Genomic DNA, 23,279 nt, shown 5'->3' on the forward strand with positions numbered 1-23,279 from the left:
GAGACTAAGGACTGGACACCATGCCTCTGCGCTCTCTCTGCTGCTGAGTGACCGTCACTCAGACTGACCTGAGACTCAGTCCTCCCAGGGCTTCAGGTCACCAGCTATGGACAGGGGTGAAGACTCAGAGAACCGCTGTCCCTCATCGAGCCCCCCATGCAGAGTCTCTATTGCGGTCCCAGGCAGCTATGGCTGAGGGCCACCAGCTTCTCCCATGAACAGATGAGTCAAGCGGAAGCAACATGCTTGCTCAGTAGGCCCGCTCCTCAGGCTTCTGCCCGACCCTGAGCAGACAGGCACACCACACCCCAAACACAGGGACAGGGGAGCCCAGGCGTTCTGACTCTTCCTCACCTCTCGGTAAAAAAGCAGGCAGACACCAGACTTGCTATTTTTGTAATTTCCCCAGTTTATTTGTGAACAATTTTTTCTGACATATATTCATATGAATTTTAGATTAGTTATTTCAAAGTGTGCACAAATTATGTATATTTCCCTATAACCAGGCACTGACAGAACAATACTTAATATATTGATATTTAAGCATTCCAACATAAAAGGGCTTTTTCCAACTTAATACTTTTCCCACACAAGGTGCTCTGTAATTGACATTCAGGCAATTGTACGCATGTAGAAGCAGACACAGTCCCCAGCTGACCATAATACAAACCAGCACACACGTCCTTCTCCGGGACATAACTACATTTCCAGAGGCAAAGGGGTTCCAATGGGAACACATAAGGTGACTTCCTTATGAAACGAACCACACAGACACAAACTAAGAAGGAGTGAAGGTGCTGAGGAGGAGTCCCAAGACCCTCGCTCCTTCCTGTCCTGAGAGTGCGCGCCTGGTAGCTCACCGCCGCTGGGCGCCGGGTGCGGCAGGGCCCGTCCACAGCGGGGGCAGCGCAGGCCCCCGGGGGCGTCTCACTTCCCTTCAAGATGGTCTACTGTGCTGCTCCACTATTTCGACTGTTCCACTCTTTTTGTAACTGGGGCATAGAGGGAGGTTTAGCTAGTCTAAGGAACTCTTACCCCACATAAAGATTTTTTATTTACTCTTTCGCCAAACACAAAGACTGATTTCCATCTACAATTATTTTTTCAGGTAGGAAACAGTGAGTCAACTGAAGAGAGGGCTGTGGCCTTGGCTCGGAACGGTGACACTGTTGACACTGGACACACGGCCTGGAGGGACGAGCCTGGGCCACAGCGGGACGGCCAGTCAGCGCACCTTCTCCAGGAAGGCCCTGCAGCACCGCACGCACTGCTGGTAGACGGTCTCAAAGTCGGCGTCGTTGCCCTGGAAGGACAGGGAGAAGGGAGAGTAACAAAACCACTCAGGAATTCGCCTTCAGGGAGCCTGCCTCTGACCCCCGACGGCAGGCACTCACGCGGGCTCTCTGTACGTCACCCTTGTCTGTGAGCATCAGGATGGAAGTGAGACCACACTTACATAATAGGGATCTTCAATGATAAGTTGTTTTTGTGGATCATAGCTCCCGAGCAGTTCGATTTTCGCTCTGCAGTTTTTAACTTGATTACATTTTCTATTCAAATCTCTGTAAAATTGAAACATGAACTTAGTTTTCTGATCTATGGCTTCCAGTTAAACTGGGACATCTGCTAGGGTTTTATGAAGTATCCGTATCAAAATCCAGCAAAAGTGACCTGATTTAAAAAGGAAACCAAACACTCGGCAGTTGGGCACAGCCTCCGGGTGGCTGCCCCCGCGGGCTCTCTCTCCCAGGCAAGGGGGCTCCGACGGCAGCACATTTACACAGGATGTGCTCCCTCAGGTCGGACAATAATTAGCCCTCTCCTCTGAAGCACATGTTCAGAAAGACCCAGGGTCAGCAACTGAGCAAGAAGACAGGACGGAACTCAAAAAGCCACAAAGACAGGTCCCAGAGGGTGGCAGGCTCCCTGGGGAGGTGTCCTGAGCGGACCCTACAGCCACTCCGTCTGCTTCCAGCTCAGCCTTCTCACTGAGCTTTGTGGGGCCTGATTAGCAACCTCCACAGGGGAGGCCAGCGTCTCACAGGAAACCTGCAGCCCTCAGAGCAGAGCCTCCCCGAGAAGCCAGGAGGCTGAAACAAGAAGGGCGGGGAGGACTGGGGTGGCAAGGGCTGCACCACCAAATGCCAACCACCTCCGAAACGTCTCTATAAATATGCACACAGAGTTCTCTAGCAAGATACTGCTAGAGATAATACTGATAAGCTATTCTGCGAGAAAAATGAGGCCAAACAAGTGAAAAACAAAAATCGAAAATTTACGCATTTTAATGAACTTAACGAAAACCTAGTAAGCTTGGTGCATCTGTGCCTGACCACCCCACAACAGCGACTCAAGGAAAGTTTCTCTTAATTAAATGCATGCACATTTACGGGTTAGCAGGGAAGCAGTCAGGGTGGTCCGGTGCTCACGGGGAGGGCTGGTCTCTGTCCCCTTGGTGCGGGCAGACTGTGACAAGCAGCTCGGCGCCTGTCTCGCAGCGGGCACAGGGCCACACAGTCCTCTGAACTGCCAGATGCACCGTATTCACTCATCTTTGCACCCTCGGCACGTCATATCATATTGTTTGTTGGGTTTAATTTCCACACACGTGGCCCACCCTAGACTTCACGAGAGGCCCAGGTGACCAGTGCTAGGCACACACCGCTGAAGAAATGCCACCAGGTTCCTTGTCACCCAGATTTAGGTCGCGAGGGTCAAACCCACGTGAGGTGGGGGTGTGACTCAGGCCATGCAGAGCCGAGGCCTGAAGCCCACCACGTCCACCCCGGAACTGTGAACCCGGGCACGTGACGAACCCCTCTGTGCCTCCAGTTCCCAGTGACGAGATGGGGCCAGCGTGCAGACTTCTGGGCTAGTGCTCTGGTGCGCAGAGCCACTTTTGTCTAATACCTTAATCTGACAGCTTTTGTTTTTAAACTGATTAAGGGAATCAACAATTTAAATGGAGTAAGAAGACTTTTTTGGCCAGCCTTTCCTTCGGGGTGGGGGTGGGGCAGCACTAAAGGGGAGTTAGATGAGACACAGTAAAGCACCCCGCGAGTCATCACAGCAATAACAAAGGCTCTCTTCTGCAAAACAGAGTCACCTTACACACCAGACCTTTCCTTGTCAGAAGGTGTGCCTCAATGTAAACACACCTGTGAGGCTCAATTCTAAATGACTCTGGATTTCTCACTCTTCTAAATAAATAATTCTGCATATTATGACCACCACTATTTATTAAAAGTTTAAGGTAATAAAAAATCATTTGGACAACAAACTGCCTGGCTTATTACTGAAATGAGTTGAAGAGAAATACCCTTAAAAATGTGATTACCTCAGATTGCTCTCATCCATACATAGTATATAATCAAAAGTGACAAAGTCTTCTTTGGTAACCTAAAAGCAAATGAGAAATCAAAACTGTTTACATTCAGACCAATCAAGCCTAGAGGACGCAAAACAACTTAAAAATAAAAAAAGCTATACTGGAATCTGCTACTAATTAAGTTAAATCATTTAGGGCACTTTAAAGTTAAAACAGATTTAACCTATTAATAATTTCCTAAAATTGTATTACAAAGAAGTTTTATAAAGTTTCCTGGGGTAATCATAAGATAGTATTTTATAGTATGTGCATGCAAAGCTTATACTTCATCTTAGACTTCTTAGAAACAAAGTGAAATACAGCTAACTTTTTATACATTCCATATCTGAGTCCTGTTCTTCACTCTCCAGGCACTCATTCTGAGCCCCAGTGACGGGTGCCCACTGCAGGGCAGACACTGGCCTTGTGGGGCTTCCCCCATGCAGGGCGCGCAGCTCCCAGGAGTGACTGTCTCATGGAAAAATAAAGCAGAGCAGAGGGGAGAGGAAGCTGACGTGTAAGTGGGGCTCAGGGATCTAGCATGAGTGACACTCCCTGGATCTTCTTTCTCCTTACTGAATGTATATAATTTGGACATGACACAGAAGAGAGTGCCGCTCTATATTTTTACTAATTCTAACCTAAACTTGGCATTTTTTGACATTTGTAAACACAAGCCTGCTAAAATATAAACGAAAAATTATTTTCTGATTTTTTACTATTATAATGACAATAAAAAGGAGCGACTATATTCAGGTTTAATAACCTATAAGGGAAAAGAATCTGAAAAAGAATCTGTATAATAGAACTGCTTTGCTGCACTCCTGAAACTAGCGCAGCGTTGTAAGTTAGCTACATGTCAACTAAAAAATGGCAGGAAGGGAGGGAGGGAGGGAGGGAGGGAGGGAAACATGCCCCAAATCAAAGATGGAAATAATTTCTAGGAATGTTATTTCAATAATCATCTTCATCACTAAAAAAAGTCCTCTGAAATACAGTGGTACAGTGATAACCACAAGGAAGATTCTGATAATCTGGTTAAGAGAAGTGATACTCGACTATAGTCGGTGTTGCAACAGAACAATAAATATACTCATTTTCTGTTAAAAATAATAAATTTTGGCTCTCAGTATGCATTTGCATTAGTTTTCAGTATACTATATTAATAAAATACTGGAATCAAATTTTGTTCACATTCCCAAGGTACTAGATTATTTCAAAATGTTTTAGAACAAATATTACAAGTTATTTCCCCAAGTTAGCTGTCTGAAAATGTCCTGGGATTAAACATTGTTTTTAATTTTGCAAAGACTGTGACTGCAGATCCTAAAATTTAGTAACTGACAGCTACATGTAGCTACATGATGTTAAGATGTTAAAATAACTGTCAAAGAATTGACAATTAAAGAATGCATGGTAAAGGATTTTCGCTTGCAGCTATAAATCAAATAGCTGTGACAAAACAACCCTATTGCTAGAAAAAAACTAGAAAACGCCCATCAAAACTGAACACTTCTGCACAATCATTAACACGCTCCCATGATGGCCAGGCTGAAAAATCCCAAGTGCGTGCGCAGAGCCAAGTGTGCAAACCTGGGGACTCTCTGCCGCTGTAGACAAGCCTGGCTACTTGAGAGGCTGACCTGCCAGAGGCAGCCGGCAGCCTGCTCCCACCCCCAGAGCACTTGCTGACCCTGCGCCTAGGCTTGAGGTCGGAAGAGAAATCTTAAACTTCTTGGCTGCAGAACGTTTTAACTCTTAAAATATTTACCGAAGTTATTAAAAGTAAAACTGTTATAAACTGTTTGCTTAAAATAATAAAAACTCATTACTTGTTATTTTAACATTTTTGTAAATGAAAAACAGCTATATTTTCCACACTGAAACACAGGGAGGAGGAGAGTTGCACTGTTTTACATTTCTGCAAATTTCTTTAATATCCACATATTCAAGACAGGTGGTTATCCTGTGTGCTTCAGCATCTGATTGGCTGAAATACGCCAACTCAGCCTCATACAAGTACATAGTTTAAAAGAAGGCTTTTTACACCCATTGTATGACTGTGGATATTCTTTGATGTAACACCAAAACTCATTCAGCGGTGGTTTCTCACAGGTTACCTGCAACGTGGATTATGAAACCACATCAGCAAGCTTCTCCTACTCTGCCCATGTTCACTGGTTAGTCTGACCCTTTGAATGGATCCCTCCCTCACTCATACATTTTGACCTCAGGACCGAGGGTCCCTGGACCCCACTGTGGGGATCATGCTTTAGACTCACAGGAGGGGCTACCAGCAGTATCTGAGGACACTGTGATCATCGCAATGGGGGGGAAAGTGGGTGCTCGGCATCAAGAGAGTAGAACCACACGGCCTCCCGGGCCACGAGAAGCCTGGGCAGAAGCACCAAAGGACAGCCAGCAACCTCACCAGCTGGAGAAGCTGGAGGTAAGGATGGCAAGACGGCCAGAGGAGGAGGGAGACCCCAGAGAGGGAAGCCTGGTCCCCACAAGGTCTCTCTCAGAGCACCCGATAAGCTCCTAACAGACTCAGCTCAAGAAGCCAAGAGGACAGGGGGCCGGCGGCAGCAGGCCCAGGGAGGGAGAAACAGAACTCGGCCTCCAGACAGAAGCAGGCCACCCGATCAGGTGGGGTCCTGAGTTCCCCCGAGAGGAGCTGGCCAGGACGGCCAGAGCCCCGTGAAGCAGGATGAGCTCCCAGTCAGCTCTGAACCAGACCCTCCCCACCAAAGTGAAGCCCCAACGGCAAAGGACCTGAACCCAGAGCGTCCACACGGCTCGCACATCATGCTCAGCATTTAATCCAAATCAGCACAGAAGCAATAAACAAAGCAGGAGAGCAGACTCACAGAAGACCCAGGTGTCAGTCACCAGACCTTATTTTATTGGGTTGGCCAAAAACCTCATTTGGGTTTTTCCAGAATGTTACGGAAAATTCCAAACAAACTTCTTCCAAACAAACTCTTGTCGTCGTTGTTCAGTTGCTCAATTGTGTCCGATTCTTTGCGACCCCATGGACTGCAGCACACCAGGCTTCCCTGTCCTTCACTATCTCCCAGAGCTTGCTCAAACTCAGGTCTGTCCAGTCAGCGACGCCAGCCAACCATCTTGTCCTCTGTCACCCCTTCTCCTCTCACCCTAATCTTTCCCAGCATCAGGCTCTGTTCCAATGAATTGACTCTTGGCATCAGGTTGCCGAAGTATTGGAGTTTCAGCATCAGTCCTTCCAATGAGTATTCAGGGTTGATTTCCTTTAGGAGTAACTGGTTTGATCTCCTTCCAGTCCAAGGGACTCTCAAGTCTTTTCCAGCGTCACAGGTTGAAAGCATCAATACTTTGGCACTCAGCTTCTTTATGGTCCCACACACATACATGACCACTGGAAAAACCACGGCTTTGACTATATGGACCTCTGTCGGCAAAGTAATGTCTGCTTTTTAATACGCTGTCTAGGTTTGTCAAGCTTTTTGGCCAACCAAATAAACAGCTATAATCAGAACTGTTCAAAAAAATACAGGGCAAGATGCATAATTTTACCCGAGAGCTGGAATCCATTTTTAAATGCAATAAAATAAAATTTATTAAATAAAACAACAGACATCAAATATTCAATAAAGGCTTATAACAGTTTGAAAACACAGAAAGATTAGTACATCACAGGACAGGTCAGTAGAAAATCTCAGACTAAAAACTGAAGTGAAAAGGATGGAAAAAGTAGAAAAGTCATAAGAAATTTATGTTTAAAATACATTTAGGTTGAATTTCAGAAGAATGAGGGGAAGAAAAATATACACAGATAACAGCCCAGAATTTTCTGATAAAAAACTGATAAAAACCATCAAGACACAATTCAGGAAGTGAAGCTGACCACATAAAATTATCAGAAACTACACACCAAAGAAAAGCTAAAGACAGCAGAAGAAAACGACAGCAAGGGTAGGAAACAACAGAATTAGGATGGAGCAGATGAACCCTCCCAAGCGGTTAGAGCAGAAACGCTGTCGCTGTTTGGCGAAAGTTTTCTAAGTGAAGAGAATGTTAGGCCACCTATGTTAAGAGGCTGCTCCACCCAGAGGTACTGATAAACAGACTGTCACTAACTGTGGAATGACACCGAATCCACAAATGAAGATGACTGAAGCTTTGCTAGGAGCAATATGGAGAATCTCACAAAGGAAAATGCTGACAGAAAGATATGCACTAGAGGATCCCACTGCCATACAGGCAGGAGGTTAGAAGGCATTTTGAGTGGGGCCCTCTGCAGTAGAGGGGAGCTGGGATGATGCAAGACGCACTGAGCACCCAGACATCTGTGTACGTGTCAAACAAAGTTGACTGAAAAGCAAAGAGTGTATGGTAAGGAAACAACCCCACAGAACTAACCGGATGTGAGTTCACATAACCAGGGAACTGATTTACACGTGACAGAGAAAAAAGCACCCTAAATGTATTTTGTCTGTTAAACTCAGGTTTAGTAGAAGTATTACAGTTCTCATACAAGTTGTGACAGGAAGAGGAAACCTGTAAACATTAGAAAATGCTAAAAAATAACAAAGATCTGATGTGATACTGACATATCTTACTAGGACTTTGAAATTTAAAAAAAAATCATCGTTGAGAATTTTCTTAAAAGCAACAAGGAAAAGGAAAAAGTAGTTTATGTGGAGATACTACTTCAAAAACGGGTAATAATTTCATAAGCAATAACTTCCTAGCTTTGTTTTTTTAAGGCATGTGTATTTAAAATACTTCATTTGTGTACATTTTTATTATAAACTTAGTGTATGAAAAATAATCTGACCTTAAAAATAGAAAACATGAAAATATGATTGCTCATAATTCTCAAGGACTACTCAAAATATTTAAAAAACAGAAAGTAGAAATTGGCAAGGAATCCAAAACCTTGAAGAGATTAGAGTGCAGAAATGATATAAAAAATGTTTAATCTCTGTCCAGTGAAATTCCACTTAAGAAAGGGTTTTTAAAATAGTTAAATAGTAAATTGTTAACACACACAGTCAACTGACATAGCCAGAAAATTAGTTCACAAATATCTCAGAATAAATTAATCTAAGACAAAAATAATCTGTATATTACTAATTCCTGAGACATAAATGTGTTAGAAGTATTTCTATAGCAATTTTGTTTTGTGAATTTTCTGGCTCACATTCCACCAAATAAACCTGTAATTAAATCCAAGTTCTACTACTTGGCAGCTGGGTAACCTTTAATAAGTCATTTATTTTCTCTCTGGAAGTGTTTCTTGATCTGCAAAATGTGTTTATCAACTACTTCCTCCCATAATTGGTAAAAATTAAGACATTAATAATTTAAAATATGATGCATGGCAAAGCAATCTGCAGTTTTAAGTCGAGACAAGATTCAGTGTAACAATGACTAAGGGATCTTCATCTAGTTTTACAGCAAGTTCTGCTTTAAGCACTCGTGCTCAGTTACAGTTCCCACGCTGCCAGCCACACTTACAAACATGCAAGGTATCTGACAAGTGATTTGAAAATATTTGGCTTCTCGTTTTGAAGGCCTCAAAAGCTCTTCTCCAGGCGTGGGCTCTCATGCTCTGACACCAAGCCACAGCCCTTCTTGGGCTGTGCGTGGTTCAGCTAGAATCCCAGTCCACAGAGCTGTACATTTTGTTGGGATGATACAAAATGAAGTTTGAAGGTTTTAGACAGGTTTTTTAAAACATCCAATTGAATCTCCACAATATAATCGTACTGATAAAAGTAACAATTCCTGCAGAACAACACAGCATCAGAACGAAGCCTGTTTCTGCAGAAGCTGGTCCCATGGCTACAGAAGTTCCCGGTGCCAGCACCCACCGCAGCTTCTGCACAAGGAGGGACAGGGCTGGCTGCCCGTGGGCCCGATGTCTTGCCGGGCATGCCACCATGGACACCTCTCTCCCCCACCCCACAGGCCCATGTGAGTCTGGAACCCTACAGGCACCCACCAGACCAAGTGGCTATTGAAATGTGTTATAATTTAAAATTCAGCTCCCATCACACTGGCCATACCTCAAAGGTGAAGAGCCACACGCAGCTGGTGGACTCCACCCTGGAAAGCAGGTGAGATGCACCAGCCTCAATGTAGAATGCTCTCCTGGGCCACACTCCAGAAGCCAAACTCAGAAGTAAAACTGCTGTGTGCAGAATACGCATCCATAAAAATATCAGCATTACCCTGTACTTCCAAGGCACTTCACAGCTGGAAATGTTTTTGTATTAATAGCAGAACTGTATTCTATTGGGTTGGCCAAAAAGTTCATTCAAGCTGTTCTGTAAGATGTTGTGAAAAACCCAGACAAACTTTGGGTCAGGCCAATAGCAGCAACCTCGCAATGGAAGCAGAGTAAGCCGCCTGGACCAGAACATAAAAGGGCACCAGAAACAAAATGGGGACGACAGCGCAGGTCACCCAGCGCTCGGTCAGAGCTCTGGACCTTGTGCTCTAGTAAGCCAGTTCCAAGGTCAGGCAAACCTTTCAGAACTGCGGACCCAGAATGGGTGCACTGTGGCTGCTTCAGCCAACCCTACATAAACACATTCGTTACAGGTAAGTCTCACTAAGCTTCTCACAATTCTCAGGTTATGGGATCAATGTATGAGAAATTAAACAAAGTTTCTTCTACCTGTCTTGCTTTATGGGCTGTGTTAATGCCATGATTTCTTAGGCAGCGCACAGCTCTTGGATCTGGTGACCGGCCCACGTTCCAGTCAGAAACAGCGCCACTGTCAATGACCCACTGCAACATAAAACACACAAGTGCACTTTCAAGGTCAAGTACGGTACCTGCCGGGCAACGTGACTCATGGGGATACCATGCTTCCTCATGCAAGCCTGACCCCGACAATCAGGAGGGTTTCCTAGTTCATACGTGGATGTCGCTGCACTGTCTATCCTCCACTGCAGGAGAGAAAAAGAATTCTTTTCACAATTTTCTGCCCCAAAGCCAATCAAGTTGGCCTCTTTAAGACAGTGAACAGTACTTACATTATCTGAAATGTTTTGATCAGTTACAAGTTTCCTGAAAACTGCTTCTGCGATGGGCGATCGACAGATGTTACCTTAAAAAGAGGTGGGGGAGCAGAGAGTGAGCGGCTGGTTTGAGGGAAGTGCAGGTGCCGAGCCCAGCACAGCACAAGCGCACAAGACTTCACACAGCTGGGGCAGCGAGGAGGCAAGGCCAACGCTCTTCTCTGCGGTGACTGTGCTACCAGCACGTGGCAGGACCCAGCAAGACAGCTGACCCAACCCCACTCCATGACTTCAAACCAACTGTCCAAACACACAAAGTACAAATGACAAGGACATTAGAAATCAGAAGTCAGGACCAAAATCATCATTTTTCAGTTTGCTATCACTAACCCAGAAGCTAACCATGAAATCAATGAAGTGGGTTGCAACCAGTCTATTTTAAAATGATATAGAATAGACTTTTAAAATATATACTTTCAAGTATACTACACACAATAAAGCAGTATGTTGTTTCATAAAATACAGAAGCAAATACATTTAGGCCTAACGGTGGTTCTACACAGACTTCTACTCAAGGACCTGGGCAGAGCCCCTGCTTGAGTGCCGTGCACCCAGGAGCCGGCCAGCTTGGTAGGGACCATCCTCCAAGCCATCCAGTCTGCCCAGAACTTTTATCAGCTGCAAGTTCATGGATTCCCAGGACCACCCTCAGTTCAAACTAGCTGGCCACAGTTTTGGGGGTCTGCACCTGATGTGAAGAGCTGACTCACTGGAAAAGATCCTGATGCTAGGAAAGACTGAGGGCAGGGGGTGAAGGGGGTGACAGAGAATGAGATGGTTGGATGGCATCATCAACTCATTGGATATGAATCTGTGCAAACTCCAGCAGATAGTGAAGGACAGGGAAGCCTGGCGTGCTGCAGTCCATGGGGTCACAAAGAGCTGGACACGACTTAGTGACTGAACAACAACAGGTTCAATATTTCTCTAAAAGGATTGTAGAATTCAGGAAAATGTTATAGTTTCACTATTACAAAAAGACACAGAACAGAACCAGCCGAACTCAGAGGGCACATCGGAGATTCTGGAAGAGTTCTAAACAGGCAACTCCGGTCTTCAGGGACAGGTCACCTTCCCATCATCCACGTGTGACAATACTCAGGGTACTGTCAATCCAGGATGCCACCCGAGCTCCAGTGCCAAGGACTTATCGGGAATAACTACAATTAATTTATAGCTTAATTAACTATAATTAAACTCAATTAAAACAAGAAAATAAATGCTGGTAGATACAAGAGAACAGGAAAAGTTGACAACAACATTTCTTATAAGAAAACAAGAACAGTTAGGCTTGGTTTGTAAAGGATGAAAAGTATCTATCAATAAACCCTGATTAACTGTCGGGAAAGGCCACCCGGCGCCACTGAGCTCTCATCTCCCGAGGCGCTGGCTGGACACGAGCAGCACACACCCTCCAGTCGGTCCACTGCACAAAAGCACCCAGTGCTCGGTCTCGCCAAAATAAGCAGTTCCATTCTTTTCTGCTGTCACCCTTACTGACGGTGAACATGTGACACTTTTCTGCACTTCAATCTGAAAAAGGTCCACACAAATGCTCTGAAGGAATAAAACCTTCACCTTTCGGAAACGCACTGCTGTTACTGTCCTGCATACAGGCTGCCAAGTGAAACGGTAGAGTGACCTCAAATCCCATCAGAACCCACGTCTCACCCCCTCCACAGCAAAGCTCTGGTCCAACACACAAGCTCTCGCAATGGTGGGCCTCCCTCCTGTGGCATCGCCCTTCTCCAGTCCAATCTCAACACAACAGCTGAACTTCCCACCTCTGCTCAAAATCCTCCAAAGGCTTAACTCACTCAGTGATCCAAGTCCTTACACAGCCTCACCAGATTCTCCACAGGACCTACAGTGGGTCTGAAAACTAGGAGTCAGGACCCACCACCTTTGTATACAGTTCTCAATGCTAAAAATAATTTTTACATTTTTAAGCGATTGAAAAAACTCAAAAGTACAGTATGTTGTGACATGAGAATATTATACAGAATTCAAATTCCAGTGGGCACGACCAATCACACTGAGCATGACCACGCACTGGCTAGGGCTGCTCCCGCACTACTTCCGGTGTGAGCGTCGGAGCTCAGTGTATTTGTTCTCTGGCTCTTTAAAGGGTTCGCCGACTTCTGCCTCAGAACACTCACTGTTTGTGCACCAAGAATGGGACAAGTTTCGGATCCACTGGGCGCTGAGAAAACAAGTCAACATTACCTCCAAGTCCTCGGGAACTGAGGTAAGTCTGTCCAGAAGCAACTAGGGCACCGGGCCCAGTGCTGCAGCTTCCCTGCTGTGTCGTGAACATGGCCAGAACCCTCATTTCAGAATCTTTCACCTGCTTTCCTCCAGGTCCAGGATGCTTTTCCAAAATACCCTATGCTTGCTTCCCTACCTTTTCCAAGTCTTTCTTCAAATTGCACCTTCTCAGTAAGGCCTCCCCACAAAACCCTTCTAACAACTGCACTCCACTCCCATCTGCCCTTCCTGCTTTAGTGTTAACACCAGCTGACTGAGTAGCCAAATACTTGATTGTTGACGACACAATGTGAACTCTGGAGAGGCAGGGATTGTTGTCTGTTTTCCTCACCACTGTATCCCTAGCACTCAGAACAGTGCCTGGTACCATGGCAGTTGCTGGAAAAAGAAAGTGTACGGAAGAAAAATACACACAAGCAGCTATCTCCCATCAACAGCCAGCAGAGTGCACTACGTCAGCCTAATCAACACTGCTAAGTAAAATAAGCACAGCAACGGATCCCTACTAGCTACTCAACATAGACCCTTTAACAAAGCTGCTGAGTCCATCAGTCACCTTCAGTGTAGAGCTTAAAATCAAATGACGCCCATTGTCAACGTGCAACAAGGAAGCCTTTCAGTTTTTCCTTCATAGATATTCAATTCCACAAATACTTGGTGAACATATTTTGTCTTAAAGCTGTAAACAGAAAGAAAAATAAGCCACAGTCATTGCAGCAGGCTTTCAAGTAATTATAACAAAATTTGTGTGAGGAAAGATGTCTATAAAGGGTCATGGGAACAATTACCTGTACCAAGAGGATCTGGAAAAAGTAAAGAAGGGAATGCTTGGGTCTGACCTTTTAGAAAGAGTCTCCTGGAAAAATGCAAAGTGAGTTCCCAGAAAAGTACACAGTGGAAGGCACGCTGAGCAGCTGTAAAGCAAGGGAGCGGGCAGCCAGAGGGTGTGTGGGTGGGAAACGGGAAACGGGAAAGGCCAAGCAGATCTCTCGTGGTCTTCCCTAAGAGCGCATCTGAAGAGGACTGGAAAAGCTATTATTCTGCAGGAAGTGCGGACTCATCCAGAGCTTTTTATGGACTACTGGCCATTTAGGTCTTTCTCTCTGGGAATTAAGGAGATGGAGTGGAAGTGCTGAGATGCGGTATCAAAAGACGAGTCCCAAAGCTAAAGGGACACTGAACTCTATTTTAAGAAACGAAAGCTGATTGCTGAAACATTAAAAATGAAATAATTCCGAGCTGGAAAGTACCTGAAGAATTAAAAGGGAGAAAAATACCTTCATTTCACGTACAGAAATACTGACACATCGGGCTGTTACACAGCGACCTAGAGAATCACATCTCCCGGGTTTGAATTTTACAAGAAATCCTAAGCCTTCGCACCCCATCTGCCTTTAAAGTGCGCTCCACCTGGGAGCCTGAGGCAAGTAAACAGGCCAGCAAAGTAAACAGGCTATCATGGGTCTCGGCTATCAGCAGACCCTTAAAGGTCAGATCAGTTCAGTGGCCTCGGGTTTACCTGTAGGGGAAGGAATTATAGGCAAGTACGTGGGGTCGCAAAGAGTCGGACACGACTGAGCGACTGAAGTGAACTGAACTGAACTGAACAACGGCAAGAGCCCCGGCTTGGAGTGCAGATGCTGCAGGTGAGCGGGGACCCGGGCTTGAGAAGACTGAACAAAAGCTAGAGACCCAGACCTGCACAGAGGAGTCGGCAGGCGACAGAGGTTCTGACTCAGACACCGGACTTAGAACCAGGCTTGTCAAGAGCACCCCACGTACAGAGCCGCCCGGCGGCCGCGGGGAGCAAACGAGGGGCGCCGCGCACCGACCACCCTCGGGTCTCCCCTCTCTGGCCGCCTCCCTAGCACTTTCCCTGGTTCAGCGGCGCAGCGCAGCTCAGAACGCATGACGCCCTACCCAGCCCTCCGGGAAGCTCAGAGCGGGGCTAGATCGGCGCCGTCTCACCCAGACACACGAACAGCACCGACTTGGTCACCTGCTCAGCCATCTTCCCGCTCGCGCAGAGGCGCCCAGTAATAACGTCGGAACGCTTCCGGCGCGGCGCATGCGCACTGCGAGCGGCCCGCCCGTGCGCCTGCGTAGTTCGGCGCCGACCTCCGGGGCGAGCGGGAGGTTTTGCGCTCGCGCAGTCTGGCCCAGCGCCGCGGCTGGAGGCGGAGCCGCGAGCCACCTGGAGGCCGTGGGGGAGGGGACGGCGGGGCGGTGCAGAAAGCCACCTGAGCGGGGAGGGCGCCGGGGAAGAGCGGGGTTCGGGCCGCCGAGTGACCGCCGGGGCCGGAGAGGGCGTAGCCCCGGGCTGCAGGGGCTCGCGGAGCCGCAGGGCGAAGCCAGCGTGGCGGGGCCTGCTCGGTGCCCGCTCGGTGCCCTCGGGTCCTTGCAGAGCGCTCAGGTGAGCGCGCGTCAGCGAGCCACCACCTGCACGTGACGGCCGCCCTCGGGGGCGGGTCCACTCGCGCCTCCCGAGACCTGGGGCCCCGCCCCCGCCCGGTGGGATCGCCGCGCTCGGCCCGCGCCGCGCGCGACGGCCGTGGGCTGCGCGCTCGTCGACGACGGGCTGGTTCCGGGCCCGAGGGCGGGCGCGCCCCCTAACTGCGAGCCCGTACGAAGCGGTGCTCCCCCGGCGGGAGCGTGTGGACCTGCCCCTCACCTGCCCCAGGTGTGCGCCGCCCACAGCGGCCTCACCTGCCCAGGTGTGCGCCGCCCACAGCGGCCCCCGCCCGGAGGCGGAGCCGCGGCAGCGCCCGTCCTCTGCCCGGGCGCGGTCCACAGCGCCGGGGCGCCGGAGCGGGCCAGGCTCGGGGTCGCGAGTGAGTAGGGGCGTCGGCGCGGGCCTCTCCTGGCCTCGGGCTGCCCCCGGGCCTCGAGAGTCTCGCTGGGGAGGGTCAGTCTTCGGGGGAAAAGGGAGAAGCTGTGTCTCTGGGATTGTTTGCTGTTGCGCGTCTTTTAATGCTGTCATCCCACAAGCTGTCAGAAGTTAAAAGGACTCTCCACAAACGTGGTTGTGATGCGGACTCAGCCCCCGTCGATTCGATAAACAGACGCGCTCTTGTTTCCAGTTTTTACGGTTATCATTCATTAATATTTAAAGCTTGAAAAGCCAGGTATTAGTTGCTGTCCTTTCCGTTTCCTGTGTGTAAGTAAGTGCAGGTCATTCTGGACCTCTGTAAGAGCCGTCGGGGTTGAGTCGGCCTCTGACTCGGGCAGGAGTCCGGGTGCTGCCCTTGCTCCGCGACCTCCTGAGGCGTAACTGCCAGGCCTTCCAGGCTCGCTTAGGGCAGACTGACTGCAGCCCGGCTCTGAGAGCCCTGGACCCCAGTATCTCTTTGCTGTGGTAGTTTTTCCTTGTTTAAAGAAGCAGGAAACTGCTCTGAGTTGGTAGATGACCAGGCGGTAATGAGATGGAGCCTACTAGCTGGAAATGTGTCGTTTTCACTTCCTCTCAGTTGGAGTATCGCCACTGCTGCTGCTGAGGCTGAGTCGGAGAGGATGACACAGACAGGGGACCCCTGCCACAGACAGTAGGAAGCTGATGGCCCCCCAGAATGTTCTACCAAAGGGGCGAGGTTTCTAGGTTTTATTTTATATACAGAACATGCAGTGTTCTGCATTTTTGTCCTCATGAGACTTTTATTGGGATGTGAGAGATGCCTGAGTTAATAATGGGTTAGTCAGACACTCTGCACACACCCACCTCTGAGAAACAAGTCTCCAGTGGTATTGTTTAGTTCTTTGTGTGGCTTGCTGTTGAAATACCTGTGCAGTGACCAGCTGGAGGTTAAAGAAAGTTATTACTTCCAGCCTGTTTATCATGCTTAAACTAAGGAGAATTGGTTGCCCTATTTAAACAAAGATTCTATAACCTTAGTTAATACTGCTCCTCATCTTTTGAAAGATTAAAAAAAATATTTAAAAGAAATTGTTGCTCATCAAGAGTGATTTGATGCTTTTATTGCATTTAGGAAATTTTCTCAGGGAGTTTCTCTCTGTTTAGAAATTAGGAAGTGGTGTTTGGAAAGAAGAGACTGCCGACAAGTCAAGGGGATGCTGCTGCCGTGTCACTAAGTGACCGGTGAGCACAGACGGCTTTCTACAAGTTGCCTTATGAGCAAGTAGTTGTGGTAAGACGTCATCCTGTGCAGTTGAAGACCTTAGCACACTGAATTTTTATTTTCTTTGGAGGAATCAATTTTTCACAGTCAGTGATCGAACTAGAGTGGCAAATGTAGCCTTACTCTGAGCCGGGATCACTCTTCAGTTTGAGAAATGGTAAAGCGAGTATAAGTCAAGGGTCTCCTTACGCTGGGAGTTATGGGTCTCGTCACTCCATACTTCTGTCCCCTATCCAAAGCCTGCAGTCAGGGGAACAGAACAGAGGCAAAGGCCGCGGTAATGTTTGGGGTTCAAGTGATCAATTTGGTTTGAAGTTTGGACTAGAAGGTTAATGACCTGACCAGAGGGGCCCGTTTTGATTTCTAGAACTGACAGACTTTGTCTCCTTAAGACAAAGGAAGCAGTTAAGCCTGGACCACAGAAAGATAAGAACTGGTTTAAGAAACAATGGCCATAGTTATCAGGCAGTGGTGTCCATGATGATATACTAATAAAGCTAAAGGCAATATTTCAAAGATTTTTGAAAGATCACATATAAAGTTTCTTTTAGCTAAGATTTATAGCCAAAATAAAAATTTGTAAAAAATTTCCTGTAGATAGCCTTCTCGTAATTGAGACTCTGTTGAGGAAAATAATATATTGGATGCTTGTCGTCAACAGAAGGAAAGTTTGGAAGCCCTTGAAGTCTTACAATGTTGAGGTGCTGGGAGGGGCCATTCCTCTCCTGCATTCATTCCAGACCTCTGAAGGGCCGGACAGGAAACTAGTCAGACTTCTCTCCGAGGTGGCAACTTTCTCTAAGTAGATTCTAATGTCCTGGTTGTCCCCAGTGCCCCCAGCCCTGAGTTTAATACCCTCTGATCAATATGGAAATTATTTCTACATCTTAAGGTCGTTTCAAGGTTTTGAGGTTTCAAAAGTAAAAAATTTCTCCTTAGTATTTTAAAAAAGTCCTCTCAATTAAAAAAAAAGATGACTTAGTATGGGGATTTTCAATTATTTTAGTTACTTTTTAAAATTTTATTTTATTCTTGGCTGCACAGGGTTTCTGTTGCAGGGTGTGGGCTTCTCATTGTGGTGGCTTCTCCTGTTGTGGAGCACCGGCGCTAGGCACGTGGGCTCAGTAGTCGTGGCTTAGTTGCCCTACAGCCTGTGGGATCTTCCAGGACCAGGGATCGAACCAGTGTCCCTTGCATTGCAAAGCAGATTCTTAACCAGTGGACCACCAGGGAAGCCCTATTTTAGCTACTTTTTAAAGGAAATTTTGCCTCTATTTTCTTGGCTTGAGGTTTGGCAGCCATCCTTCTCTTAGGAGGGAACTCAAATATTTATATATAATTTGCTTTGCCTTGGAATTCAAGAGACTTAAAACTTTTATGAATGTTCAGATGCAAACCATAACTTAATAGTGACCTGTATCTTCATAACTTCAGCAACATAATGATACTAACCTGATCAGACCATGCCCCTCTGCCTTATGGTCAGCAGAAGAATGTGGAAGAGCCACAGCATGATACTGAGGACTGGAATTGAGGCTTGTCTCCAAATCATTATTGTTACTTGTTAGCTCTGACAGAGAAATTCAGTGTAAACAACTATGGTTGGGCAATGTGCTTTTATTAGAGATTCAGTAGGATCTGTGCTATTCAAATGCATTAGGCAGGCTCTTCTGGAGTTCAGCTGAACATGAAGCTGTCCTCACCATTGCCAGCCTTGTGACACCAGTTCTCAGTGACCAGGGCTGTGTCTGGCACTCAGGCTCAGTGGTCTGCAGGCATCCCAGCTGGATCTGAATTCCCCAGCCCAGTAGCTTCCCTTCCCTTGTTTATAAAAGAGGCTCTGACCTTCCCTAAACAGGATGTTTGCAATAGCAACTCTCAACATGGAATTTTCTTGTTTAACTGGTTTAACTCTGCTTGGTTGATAGAGTTCAAAGTAGAAGGTCTTTTGAGGGTAGGATTTATGATCATTTACTAAACTTTAGTTGCACGTTCCAGAAAGTCTGATCCAAACTGGCTTTAGCAGAAGAGGATTTTACTGCCCCTGTGCCTGAAGAGGGGACTTCCCAGGTGGTGCTAGTGGTAAAGAATCCGCCTCCAGTGCAGGAAGCGCAAAGAGACTGCAAGGGCTGCTTGTGGCTTCAGCTGTGGCCCAGCCCCGGCTGAAGCAGAGCCAGCAGAGCCCGGCTTCTCTCTAACTCTAGTCAAGAGCTTCTCTGCACAGCTCTGCTCTCAGGCTCTCCCCAGTGGTGAAAAAATCTTGCAATAAGTCCAAACACAAGGACCTGCAAGAAAGTTCTGACAGCTCCCACACAAACCCGGCTGGATGTTGGTGTGGATCAGCTTTGGTTACAAAGTACTGCTGTGGCACAGGGAGGACACCTGTTCTGATTCAGCAAACGGGTCACCTGTCCTGCTCTGGATGCTTCTTTAGGGGGAACAGACAAACTGCTGGTCCCCCCCCAAAAGACATAGATATTTAGCAGCCAAAGGAACCAATTTCCACTGCAGTTTATTAATGCAAGGCAGTGAGAGAGACTGAGCATCTGTGTGCTTTGTAAAAGCACTCCTGACCTGCGAGGACTGCAGCTACGCATGGTAGACTGGTGTGTGGGTGAGTCTCACACCACACGCTCAAGTGCCGGAAATGTGAGCGCTTTATCCTGAGTCCTCACGCTCAGTCCTCACGCTCAGTCCTCACGCTCAGCCACTTTCCAGAGTGGGTTTGAGAAGAGGAGTTGGGTCTTTGCCATCTCTGCCCAGTCAGGTTTGCTTTTGGTCTTCAGTTCAGTTCAGTCGCTCAGTCGTGTCTGACTCTCTGCGACCCCATGAATCACAGCACGCCAGGCCTCCCTGTCCATCACCAACTCCCGGAGTTCACTCAAACTCACGTCCATCGAGTCAGTGATGCCATCCAGCCATCTCATCCTCTGGCGTCCCCTTCTCCTCCTGCCCCCAATCCCTCCCAGCATCAAGGTCTTTTCCAGTGAGTCAACTCTTCGCATCATGTGGCCAAAGTACTGGAGTTTCAGTTTCAGCATCATTCCTTCCAAAGAAATCCCAGGGCTGGGATTCAGAATGGACTGGTTGGATCTCCTTGCAGTTCAAGGGACTCTCAAGAGTCTTCTCCAACACCACAGTTCAAAAGCATCAATTCTTCGGCACTCAGCTTTCTTCACAGTCCAACTCTCACATCCATATATGACCACTGGAAAAACCATAGCCTTGACTAGACGAACCTTTGTTGGCCAAGTAATATCTCTGCTTTTGAATATGCTATCTAGATTGGTCATAACTTTCCTTCCAAGGAGTAAGCGTCTTTTAATTTCATGGCTGCAATCACCATCTGCAGTGATTTTGGAGCCCCCCAAAATAAAGTCTGACACTGTTTCCACTGTTTCCCCATCTATTTCCCATGAAGTGATGGGACCAGATGCCATGATCTTCGTTTTCTGAATGTTGAGCTTTAAGCTAACTTTTTCACTCTCCTCTTTCATCAAGAGGCGTTTTAGTTCCTCTTCACTTTCTGCCGTAAGGGTGGTGTCATCTGCGTATCTGAGGTTATTGATATTTCTCCTGGCAATCTTGATTCCAGCTTGTGCTTCTTCCAGCCCAGCGTTTCTCATGATGTACTCTGCATATGAGTTAAATAAGCAGGGTGACAATATACAGCCTTGACGTACTCCTTTTCCTATTGGGAACCTGTCTGTTGTTCCATGTCCAGTTCTAACTGTTGCTTCCTGACCTGCATATAGGTTTCTCTTTGGTCTTCAGTTATCATTCATTCTGAAGATGATCCTTGTTGCATTCACAAGGTCTGACACTCCAGCTCTCGGATGGAACAACGTGGAATTCCCCGCCACAGGCACAGCTGGCTCTCCTGTGCCTTCTGGGCAGAAGTGGTCTTAGTGGGGTGCGCACCATTTACACTGGAGCCGCACACAGATCTCAGCTTTGGTTTGGTTTGGTTTTGTCTTCCCTTTCCCATGACAACTTTGAAAGGACTCTTCTAGGGCACCATACCACTTATACCTTACTACCCCCTTACCCTCTACTCTTTCAACGTCTGGGAAATGTTACAGAGTCTGAGAGGTAGGGAACCTTAGCTCTTATTCAGCACATATTCTTCTAAACCTATTGGATTTTCCAAGTAAATGAATCTTTCCTAGTCCACACAGAGATTTGACCTTTAATTCCAAAAAATCACAAATACTTTATTCATTTAACAAATATTTATTGGGCACTTACTGTATACACTTAGGGTGTGTGCTGGAGATACTACACGGAATAATATAGTCAATGTGCTTAGCCTGTGGCACTTACACTGTAGAGAGAGATTAGGTGAGAAAGATTAGATAGACAGGGTAGTGATATAGCCCATGTTGTTGTTGTTCAGTCGCTAAGCGGTGTCTGACTCTTTGCGACCTCATGGACTGCAGCACACCAGGCTCTGCTGTCCTTCGCTATCTCCCAGAGTGCTCAAACTCATGTCCATTGAGTCGGTGATGCCATCCAACCATCTCATCCTCTGTCGTCCCTTTCTCCTCCTGCCTTCAGTCTTTCCCAGCATCAGGGTCTTTTCCAGTGAGTCAGCTCTTCATATCAGTTGGCCAAAATATTGAAGCTTCAGCTTCAGCATCAATCCTTCCGATTCAGGGTTGATTTCCTTTAGTATTGACTGTTTTGATCTTGCAGTCCAAGAGTCTTCTCCAGCATCACAGTTCGAAAGCATCAGTTCTTTGGCACTCAGCCTTCTTTATGGTCCACCTCTCACATCTGTACATGACTACTGGGAAAACCATAGCTTTGACTATATGGACCTTTGTTGGCAATGTGGTGTCTCTGCTATTTATTACACTATAGGTTTGTCATAACATTTCTTCACTAGTGGATCAGATGGTAAAGAATTTGCCTGCATTACCGGAGACCCAGGTTTGATCTCTCGGTGGGGGAGATTTGCTAGAGAAGGGAATGGCTACCCACTTCAATATTCTTGCCTGGAGAATTCTATGGACATAGGATCCGGGCAGGCTATGTCCCTAGGAAAACAAAGAATCAGACACCACTGAGCAACTAACCCTTTCACTTTCACTTTTCTTCCAAGGAGCAAGTGTCTTTTAATTTCATGTCTGCAGTCATCACCTGCAGTGATTTTGGAGCCCAAGAAAATAATTGGGCTGTCTGTCATTGTTTCCATTTTTTCTCCATCTATTTGCCATGAATGGATGGGACCAGATGCCATGAACTTAAGTTTTTTGAATGTTGAGTTTTAAGCCAGCTTTTTCACTTTCCTCTTGCACAGTCATTGAGAGGCCCTTTAGTTCTTCGCTTTCTGCTATTAAGCCATCATCTGCATATCTGAAATTGTTGATATTTCTCTCAGCAGTCTTGATTCCAGCTTGTGAGTAATCCATCCTGGCATTTTGCATATGTACTCTGCATATATGTTAAATAAGCAGGGTGACAATATACAGCATTGACGTACTCCTTTCCCAACTTGGAACCAGTCCGTTGTTACGTGTCTGGTTTTAACTGTACTTCTTGACCTGCATACTCTTTAAGAATTTTCCACAGTTTGTTGTGATCCACACAGTCAAGGACTTTAGTGTAGTCAATGGAGAAGTAGTTTTCTTTTTGGAATTCCCTTTCTTTTTCTATGATCCAACGAATGTTGGCAATTTGATCTCTGGTTTCTCTGCCTTTTCTAAATCCAAATTATACATCTGGAAGTTTTCTGTTCATGTACCGCTGAAGCCAGCTTGAAAGATTTTGAGGATAATCTTGCTAGCATGTGAAATGAGTGCAATTGTACTGTAATTTGAACATTCTTTGGCATCGCCTTTCTTTGGGATTGGAAACTGATGTTTTCCAGTCCTGTGGCCACTGCTGAGTTTTCCAAATTTGCTGGCATATTGAGTGTAGGACTTTACCAGCATCGTCTTTTAGGATTTGAAATAGATCAGCTGGAATTCCATCACCTCCAATACCTTTGTTTGTAGTGATGCTTCCTAAGTCCCACTTGACTTCACCCTCCAGGATGTCTGGCTCTAGATCAGTGACCACACCATCATGGTTATCCACATTAAGACCTTTTTGTACACTTCTTTGTGTGTTCTTGCTACCTCTTAATATCTTCTGCTTCTGTTGGGTCCTTGCCATTTCTGTCCTTTATTGTGTCCATCTTTGCATAAAATGTTCCCTTCTGCATAAAATCCCCAATTTTCTTGAAGAGATCTCTAGATCTCTTTCCCACTCTACCATTTTCCTCTGTTTCTTTGCATTGTTCACTTAAGAAGGTTTTCTTATCTCTCCTTGCTATTCTCTGGAACTCTACATTCAGTTGGGTATATCTTTCCCTTTCTCCTTTGCCTTTCACTTCTCTTTTTTTCTCAGCTGTCTATAAGGCCTCCTCAGACAACCATTTTGCCTTCTTA

General features: G+C 46.5%; 2 protein-coding genes across 19 annotated transcripts in view; one reads left to right on the forward strand and one right to left on the reverse strand.

Annotated features, from left to right (window-relative positions):
• Nucleotides 1–1,031: 1,031 nt before the first annotated feature.
• On the reverse strand, nt 1,032–16,155 carry ACP1 (acid phosphatase 1). Of its 15 annotated transcripts, none has more exons than XM_061426783.1 (6): nt 14,681–14,806; nt 10,400–10,473; nt 10,038–10,151; nt 3,338–3,399; nt 1,457–1,562; nt 1,032–1,303 (listed from the first exon to the last, which is right to left on the reverse strand). In XM_061426783.1, the coding sequence occupies exons 1-6, from the start codon at nt 14,721–14,723 to the stop codon at nt 1,226–1,228; spliced, it is 477 nt and encodes a 158-aa protein (XP_061282767.1). In that variant the 5' UTR covers nt 14,724–14,806; the 3' UTR covers nt 1,032–1,225. The 15 variants fall into 15 exon arrangements, 10 of the variants coding, with proteins under 10 accessions (XP_061282767.1, XP_061282766.1, XP_061282765.1 ...); XM_061426782.1 differs by lacking the exon at nt 10,038–10,151 and adding an exon at nt 10,199–10,312 and having other exon boundaries at nt 14,681–14,796; XM_061426781.1 differs by lacking the exon at nt 1,457–1,562 and having other exon boundaries at nt 14,681–15,134.
• SH3YL1 (SH3 and SYLF domain containing 1) overlaps nt 15,459–23,279 on the forward strand; it is a 61,364-nt gene continuing 53,543 nt past the window's right edge. For all 4 annotated transcript variants that reach the window (XM_061426791.1, XM_061426796.1, XM_061426793.1 and 1 more), the window contains exon 1: nt 15,459–15,543. In XM_061426791.1, the coding sequence (XP_061282775.1) occupies nt 15,543 (1 nt within the window). In that variant the 5' untranslated portion in view covers nt 15,459–15,542. The remainder of the gene's footprint in view (nt 15,544–23,279) is intronic.

Source organism: Bos javanicus, chromosome 8 (assembly GCF_032452875.1).
Source record: "Bos javanicus breed banteng chromosome 8, ARS-OSU_banteng_1.0, whole genome shotgun sequence".
Taxonomy (NCBI): Eukaryota; Metazoa; Chordata; class Mammalia; order Artiodactyla; family Bovidae; genus Bos; species Bos javanicus.

Excerpts from the sequence above, each read along its gene's own strand:
- ACP1 (XM_061426784.1), bottom strand. The coding sequence starts at position 15,692 with ATGACAGCATTAAAAGACGCGCAACAGCAAACAATCCCAGAGACACAG. Across the intron at positions 10,685-14,680 it reads GGTGCTGTTCGTGTGTCTGG|TTGGTTTGAAGTCATGGAGT; the intron begins GTGAGACGGCGC and ends GTGTTTGGACAG.